General features: G+C 43.3%; 1 protein-coding gene across 1 annotated transcript; it reads right to left on the bottom strand.

Annotated features, from left to right (window-relative positions):
• Window positions 1–1,180: 1,180 nt before the first annotated feature.
• Window positions 1,181–8,433, bottom strand: adad1 (adenosine deaminase domain containing 1 (testis-specific); the record flags this gene model as incomplete). Its single annotated transcript, XM_079167559.1, has 12 exons — window positions 1,181–1,294; window positions 1,571–1,703; window positions 1,968–2,202; window positions 4,488–4,644; window positions 4,790–4,865; window positions 5,642–5,812; window positions 5,989–6,112; window positions 6,509–6,634; window positions 6,968–7,039; window positions 7,451–7,621; window positions 7,935–8,075; window positions 8,259–8,433. The coding sequence occupies 12 exons, from the start codon at window positions 8,431–8,433 to the stop codon at window positions 1,181–1,183; spliced, it is 1,695 nt and encodes a 564-aa protein (XP_079023685.1).
• Between the last annotated feature and the right edge of the window lie 427 nt (window positions 8,434–8,860).

Here is an 8,860-nt window from a genome sequence, read left to right as displayed (position 1 = left end):
TGAACTCAAGAGGTGTATTTTGAATCAAACTCTAAATATGTCCGATACTTGTTGGATGTTTTCCGAGTGACAGACGCATCTGTTGCAGTATTCAGCGACGAATAATAAAAGTATATCATATCACAAAAGCACATCAGAAAATACACCAAATCTGTCAATATGAATGAAGACAGCAGCAGATAACTTACTTATTTGTCGTACGATGGGCACTACAGACAGAAGTATAAACAGAACAAAGTGACGAGTCGGGTAAAGAACAGTGTGTTTTTAACAATAAAGCACTATGCCTCTAGTTGTGATCATCCCGTTATATTTGGATTAACAGCGTATTTTGTGGTCCTCTAACCGCAGCTTCTGAGAGCTCTTTTAAAATCTAATTTTCTATAGTTTTTGCTGGATGTTTGGATACGACGCAAGTGGTCCTCTCGGACATTTAAATGAGCAATATACGACATTCAGCGCATTGACGTAGCAACAGAGAGCGCTCGTCTATGTAAAGATATCGTGGAGTAACGTCTCCCTGAGCAGCTTCTCCTGCTAGCAGCGAGTCACAGCCAGTCACAGCGAGTCACAGCGAGTCACAGCCATGTTCAGAGCCTTTGAGAGGAGAGAGAAATGCTCCCAATCTCGTATTATGGACCGTTAAGAGTGTTTTTTCTTTGGTATATTTTGGCATTTCTGCAAAAAAATAAACATGTCCTGAACATCATCTTGAGCTTGGAGTGATTTATTTTATTGATTTATATCAATGCATTATGGATAACTGAGGCTCAAATCACACACTGCTCAGAATCAAGTGTGAGGACAAAATCACTGAATATGAACCAAAAATGGGATTTTTCTCTAGTAACTCTAGTGAAATCAAATTCAAGTGTTTTCTATAACCATCATAACTGACCCGTTCAAAAGTAGGATACAAACATGATCGGATTGTAGATGCTGGTTTCCATTAGACACAACAGCAAAAGATACTATTTTAAACAGTAAAACAATTGAAATAGTGCACGCTCTCATCACCAGGTACACAGCCCTTAAAATAAACAGGGATTGACTTTAATCCCTTAGGGAACGTATTACCGGCATGGTAAGCCCCACGGCAACAAGTTAACTACACCTTAAAAATGTGAACTTCCAGAATGTTGATTGTGTTTTTGTGTCCTCGGTGAACATGGGGTTTTATTCACATGTTGAAGTGATCACTAACAGAAAGCTTGACCAGCCAGGGACCGTAGCCCTGCTGCAACAGGTACGCCCGCAGCACCTTCTTGGCCTCCTGGTACGGCTTCGCCATCCGCTTCAGTGACAAAACAGCAACACAAGCAATACGAATCACACCGGTTCCTACAGAGAACCTTTCTGAAGCAAATATGCAACGATCTTCACAATATCCACTTTAAATATGAAATGATGGAGTGAAATTAGGCGTGATGCCTGGAGCCGTGTTTGCAAAATGAAAACTGAGGATTACACCACATTAAGTTTGAAATGCAAGGTAAGGTTTTGATTACAAATAGAGTGAATGTCTGTAGATGTTAACGCTTTAGTAAACATTACACAGAGGTGAGGTTACCTTGGCTTCTCCGTAGGAGCTTGTGGCCAGCAGGTCCTGCCTCTGGGCCTCTTTGGCCACCAGCTTGAAGCGGTGCAGCATCGCTGCTTTGCACAGACGGCTGGCAAGAGCAGGGCCGCTCTTAAAGGGAGACCTACAACAATATATACACATCAGTGTGAAGAGAAGCAGACACAGCAGCACCTATCAAGCTGAGGAACACTGGCTGCAATCCATTTCTTATTCCTCATTAATTAGGCTGTGATCAACAGTAAACTCTGAAGGGATGTTGCAATTTAAGTGCAATCCTATCTAAATAAGTTAAAATAAACTAGTTGCCAGCAAATGTAACTTAATGCTAAATCTGGCGGCTACCGATAGAAACCCGACTGTCAGCTTCCTATACAGTGATCCTTACTCCTCTACGGTCTTGCCCTCCAGGCCGTCCACCACCTCCAGGGAGCTGTCTCCTTCGCTCCAGTTGATTCCGTAGGTCAAGTGGCATCCGTCGGCGGTGTTGGTCGCCACAGCAGGAACCAGGCTGATGTGGGGTCTCATCATGCAGTAGAACATGGGCAGCTGGGGGGTGATCCCCTCCACGCGCTGGCTCACGGAGGTCTTCATGCCGTGGATATCACTGCAGCCAACGTCACCTATGAGAGTGTAAAAAGGGAACATCTTTTAGCAAATACAAATGCAAGTGAAGCTCAATCACTTGATCCTCTTTCTACAACTTGGGGATGGTGGAATATTGACTGTGACCTTTGTTCACACCTGACACTAGAATGTCTCCACATGCGTCTCGAGTGACCTACGTTAGCATTGGATCTCCCTTCCCCTCTCTATATGTAAATGAAGATGTGCACGATTCCTGTTTGCAAAGACCAAATACGTTGCTGTTTGGGACGATGCACATCCAGGGACTAGTCTGCCGAGATTAAAAGAAGTAGAAGAAGAAATGGGCTGGGTCTATTCCTTGGCGTGTTCCAGACAAACTAAGTCACCGAGATATTTGAAGCACCGTTTAAACATCTCTATTTACAAATGTTCCGACGTTGTGGCCAGCTAACGAGATTTGAGAACCAACTGATGAGAAAAAGTAACGTCCTTGTATCAGGAAGTATTAAGACGCTAGGGCTGAGACGATTACTCAAATGATATATTTTTCATTAATTAGTTTGTTTTGCAGAAAACGTTACATTTAAACATTTTGACTGAATATTATTGTATGAAATTCAATTAATTATTTTAATTAAGAGAAACAAAATGTATGTTCATTTTAGGAGACCAGTCTTATTTTCTCTTTTGTATATTTACTATTGCTCTTTAATAATAAAGATAAAGCAAAAGTATTTATTGTCTGATTACTGAATTAATCGATGTAATAACCTGTAGAATACTTGATTATTAAAATAACAGAACGCTGCAGCCCTACAGTGCATCAGTGTTGACATTACAGTCGTGAAAAGCGTCCCCGACCACCAGCAGCAAGTGGTTAGAGTGATGGAACCACCGAGCGTTCACACCTCTAGTTACTTCATCTCATCGCCCGAGACGCACGCAAAAACAAAGTGCAAACAAGGTCGTTGTGGTATCACATCGGACCAATCTTGTGCTGTAACAAAATGCAGAACTCATTCATTCCATATTCCATCAAACTTAGAAATAAAAAGGTGGGTACTATCATTGTGTCTGACGGTGGAAATGAAAAAGGGTTCTCAGCAGGCCAGGAGTGAAGTCAGGAAATGAGATGCGAGGTTTCAACGGTTCAAAGAATGGCAGGTACCCGTGTACGTCAAACAGTGAATGTTCCAATTTTGTCCTCTTTTTGAATGCTTTTGTTGTGCGTGCGTCTGAAACTGACCCAATAGTGTCACCTAGCAGTGCACTCGACCACAGTCACAATTGTATTCAATCAGTCGTGTAGGTGTTCTCTGCAACATCTCAAACATTTACAATACAACGAATTTTGGAATTTCCCTCTCTAATAGATTATGTGGGTCATACAGCCAGTATGATTATGAAAAGAGGAGAAGAATGGAAAATAATATCCATCACTCTTGTCTTTTTGTAAAACCTGACGGGGAAACTTGAGTAGGATATTTTCACACCTGTTATATTGTCCCTTAGTCAAACAGAGGAAGTTGATGTTGGGGAATTTGTTGACTTGCGTCATCAGTGCATGAGCAAGCAGCTTCAAATCTAATGGCTGCAAACAGAGCGTTATCTTCGGGGCTATTTTTAGATGGACTGCTGTGGGGCTGTGTGACAGCTTCACTGTGTGTTAGCTACTTTCTAATGCTTATGTGACAACGCTGGCCGTCTTTCTACTTTTACAGCTTTCTCATGTACGCCAGATACACAAAAGTAGCAGTGAAATACCACCAGCACTTTAATGCAATCCCATTCTCAAGCAACTAAAACTCTTGACATTGTGTTTTGACATCTCTGCGAGCAGAGCGCAGGTACTGAGCCGACGCCCGCAAAGACAATTTCCTGTCGTGTTGTCAGATAGACTTCCCCTACTATCTTTATGAAGGTGCCGATTGAGTTTCATAATGATCTCCTGCAAGTGCTTGGATGGAGACCGCGTAACTTAAATAATGAAACTTGAAATAAGCAGTTTGGACCAAACAACCACCACAATAAGTGAAAGTCTTCAATGAACTAGGAAACACATTGGAACAGCTACTTTTCTCAAATCCAGTTACCAGCACAAAAGAGGAATCTGTCATTCTGATTTCATTGTCTGACCCAACGCCCCTGGAGTGATTCCTCTGTTGCATTTGCACTCCGTGGTGATGCATTGAAGGCAAATGCTCTCTTATACACACTTCATTATTGCCAACAAGGTCAGAATTTGGAAAATGTAGCACGGAAGTTGTCCCGTTTTTAGTAAAAACCCTGACAGTGGTCCTATTATGACTTGTTGACTTACCTATGAGGATGCTTTGGACATAGATGGGCTCAATGAAGTGGCTGAGCAGGGCTCCCTGGTACCCGAGCACCTGCCACTGAGTGAGCTTGTCGGTGGCCGACATGCTGACCACCGTGGAGGCGGAGTGATCAAAGGCTGACGAGAAAACTGAGAACACCTTGAACAAGAAATTAATCAACTTGCAGTTATGCAGCGATAGTGCAGGTATCAGTATTAAAACTCCATGATGCAATATATACACTCTGGTTGCATGTATCAGAAAAGCAACATGCGCTCCATGAGCGAAAGTAACAGTACAACACCTTTCCCTCCACGGACAGGTGTAGGCTGATCTCGTTGTTGACCTGCCATGCCAAAATGGAGTGCGGGTTCAGGCGCCTAAAACAGAGCACAGAGCTGAGGAACAGCATCTGAAATCATTGCATTAATGGAAACATTATTCCTGCTACTTCACCCACAATAGGCATTTGTGTTGCCCTTACAGGCTAAGTTTATACTGGAAGCCTTAGTACTCAATCCATATTTAATGCACGGATCAAATTTCTTTTCGGTCGGTGGTTCACATTAGTTTTTTAGAATGAGGTCAATATTAAATTCCAGTGTGAACGGGTCTGAAATGGGGCCGCGTGCGCAATATAATAACAAAGACGGCACATGCAGCGCGCTGTGGTACGGAAATCAAAATAAAGGCCACTGAACACCGCGTTTAAGAGTTGAATCAGAAAGTTGATGTGCAGTGGGAGAGCAGAGGACAGCGAGGAGAAAGAGAGACATTTTACATGATGGCATCTTGTGAAGCAATGGCTGCTACGTCTCTATGGAGGAGTGTGTGGATGCAGAGACGAAGACGTCAAAGTTAGGACCCAAATAAGAATTGAAAACATCCGATTCCATGTGATTTGTGCTGTTCACACAAAAAAAAAAACAGATCTGAGTCACATATGCACATCTTTTTAATGTTAGCCTGCATTGTGAACGTAGCCATAAAGACCTGACTGCTAACAAACGAAGCCATGTGAGGTTGCGTGAAAAGCAACTCCCAATGCTTGGTTGTCATGACCTTTTCTTTACTTGCAACCGTGAAACTATCACTTGATCTACTTCATAAGAAAACCGCAGCGAGAAACCTCTGAAGCCGATAATCAAACACTCACAGCTTGGTCTGGATCTGAGAGGCTCCCTTTGGCAGCTGGTTCACGTAGAGGTGGAGGGTGATGCCGCTCTTCAGGCTGAGGAGGCCGCTGCTGCTGCTCTGCTGGAAGACGGACTTCTCGGTCAGATTGGCCGTTTTGCTGAAGAACATCAGCAGGTGCCGGTACAGAAACCTGAGAGCACAGCAGGACGGTTGCTCACTATGATGTGACATCTGAACAATGTGCAGTGACGGGGTCTACAGGTGAAGACCGACACAGAGTAACACACGACGTCTTCTCCTATGAATAATCCAAACAATCTTTGCTGTTCTCTCCCCCGGTGACTGCCCCTATTTCCACCAACTTACCTCATGAGTGACCTCCTCGCATTTACCAATGCATGTGAATCGTGCACGATTCGTCCACTTGACGAGGCACTCCCGTTGGTATTCAAGCTCCCCGTGCCGAGAGCGACCACCTCGTATCCGCTGGCTGGACAGAGAGGAGTTTGCACACAGGTTAACGCATGGGATGACTTTTACTTTATACATGTCATCATATTTATTATACAGGATACGGTCGACAAGAGTGCCATGAACAGCTGTACAAACTGCAGTTCATTCTACTTTTGTGAAGCTTGTAAAGTCCATCTTCTGCAGGGACCGTGTCAGAGAGGTGGTGTTTGAGGCTGTGCAGTACATTGTGGTGGCGTTGTATTGATTAGCATTATAATACTAAGCTTACCGGCTATTTTGTCAACAACGTGCCAACAATCACTGTCCTCTAAAATGAGCCTACTTAAAATACCAGGCTATATTGGTTTTGTATCTTTACGAACACAACCTTCGGACCGAGATGTCCTCCGGCGTTTGTGAGAGCCTCACTTACAGGTCTGGATGATGAAAGCTGCCGTGGTGCCGGCACAAGGAGAGAACTCTGGGTGGCTGTTCATCAGTTTAGTGAGCTGATCCCTGACAGCATGTGGAATCTGGAGGTTCACGGGACTGGTCCTTTCTGAAAAGCAAGGAAGAGAAAGAAAGAAACTATGAGAGAGGTATATGTGGAGATATGCACATTCTACGATAGCACCTGTTTGTACTGTAGTCTTTGGCTATACCTTGGAATGTAGAATTTCAAATGAAAAAATGATACGAGTGCTCAATCCAAACAGGTTACAGTTCCTACAATTTTTATCCAATATGGATGTCAACCCCTTCAAATGTCACCTTAGAGAGACGAGAGTACTGAGCGAACTGAACAAAAAGAAGTGACACTGTCCTAATATTTGCCATCTCGCAGATGGGGAGATTCAAGAGTGAGAGAGTCATATAGAGTATCCAGAATTACCCCGAATGGCTCTGCAGGGATGCATATCAGAGATAGAGGGCTCCTCTTTCACTGGCAGTGGTGGAGGGACATCTAGGGATTTAAACAGGCATGGAAAGAAATGAAAATGAGAGTCACTTCATACAATACTAAACTTTACTGTGACACTGTTCTTAAAAGTCATTGCTTTTTCAATAGTCCTCCGCTACCCGCCAGTAGCGGTGCAACGGATCATAAAAGTCACAGTTCGTATAAAACACACCATTCAAATGATAAGGAAATAAAAGATTGTATTTTTATGGATTCAAACAAATCTTGTCAGAGCTAATGTAAACAGGTCATAATTCATTTCTAATATCTACTTATGTTGTGAAATCATCTCATGTAATCTCGTAAAATGTAGTGTTTAGAGAGAAACAAAATCATTTCGGCTCGCCACGTTATAATGACGTGTCCTGGAACAGAAACACACTATATACACTCTGATCAGCAGTACATCCTCACCTGACGCTTCCGGGGGGAAAGACTTCAGACTTTGCAAGGTGGGCAGAAGGTCCGGCAGAGCGAGCTGCGCCGCTTTAAGCCGAGCCTCCTTCTTCGTTATCCCCATGCCGGTCTTGTACTCGACCCCATCAATCACCACACAGAAGGCAAAATAAAGCCCCGTTATGTTCCCTGAGGAAACAAAGAGTCGAGACATTTATTGTAGAAACAGTTCAAACTGAATAAATTATCTTTCTGAGCAAAGTACTTGTGCTGGTGCATTTCCGTTGCGCTGTGTATTGGACACTAGAAGAGGTCCAGTGCCACTGGTCTAAAACTTGAAAGATCTGCTATGCTAACATGCTAAACGTTACCTTGTTCTAGCCTCTCAATTGGGAGGACCTGCTGCTTTTTTTTAATGTCTTTTATAAATCAATCAACAGGCTCTTGTGGACCAATAACAACAGTAGTGGTCTCCGAGGTGAACGTGAATGCCCCGATGTACCTGTAGTCACCGTCTCCTTTATTTCCAGGTGGAACTCCAAAATATTGGCAAGCTGATGGAGCAAGGACACGGCGTTCGTCTCGCCTTGAGTGTAATTGTCAATCAGAGTTTGAGGTGAAACTGATGGCTTGAAAGCATAACCTTAGTGGGTGGAATGAGAAGGCAGATTAGAAATGTGCACCTATACATATGATGCACATCTTATACAAGCTTTGTGGTTGAACCCAGACCTCATAGGGGAGAAAGCGGGTTTTATCTGAATGAATTACTAGATTCATCATCACTGGGGATGGATGTTTCCGAGTAGCATTCAAGCAAACTCACCACGTTTAAATGGACTTTTCACTTTTTGGTCAAAGTGGTCTTCGCGAGGGCGACTCAAGGCAGATGGATGCGCGTGTGAGTCGCTCAGTCCTGACTGCAGAGGAGCATTCTTCATGAGGATCTGAGCGAAAGACGCTCCTCTGGAACCTCGACATGATCCACGGGCCGAAAACATCCTGGAAGCTTTCCCCGATGTCTGGAAAGAAGAGAACACCAAAACTGTACGGTTAACAAGAAACTAACACTAAAAAAAAAAAAGACGGATACGGACATCTTAGCTCCCAAAGGTTCAAGGGCATCCATGCAGTCTGACCAGCTGTGACCACTTATGTACAGTGGTGTAGTTATTCCATATTAAAACATATCATACAACAATAGAAGTATCCTTCTCTGCAGAAACACATGCAGTACATCACTACAATTACAGTGTCCGCTCGTTCTAAAACTGGCTAGCAAAGTGAGTTCAACAACACTGGAAGTGAGCTAACAGTTAGCTACATTGTTACCATTCGCATTAACCTTTGCATTGTCAGGGGAACTCGCTGTAACGCCAAATATCACACTTTATATAAGCTACTAAAAATAAATACAGTTACAGAGCA

The sequence above is a fragment of the Pholis gunnellus genome, assembly GCF_910591455.1.
Source record: "Pholis gunnellus genome assembly, chromosome: 10".
Classification (NCBI taxonomy): domain Eukaryota; kingdom Metazoa; phylum Chordata; class Actinopteri; order Perciformes; family Pholidae; genus Pholis; species Pholis gunnellus.
Note: the sequence above shows the minus strand (reverse complement) of the source record. Positions and strands in the feature narration are given on the sequence as shown.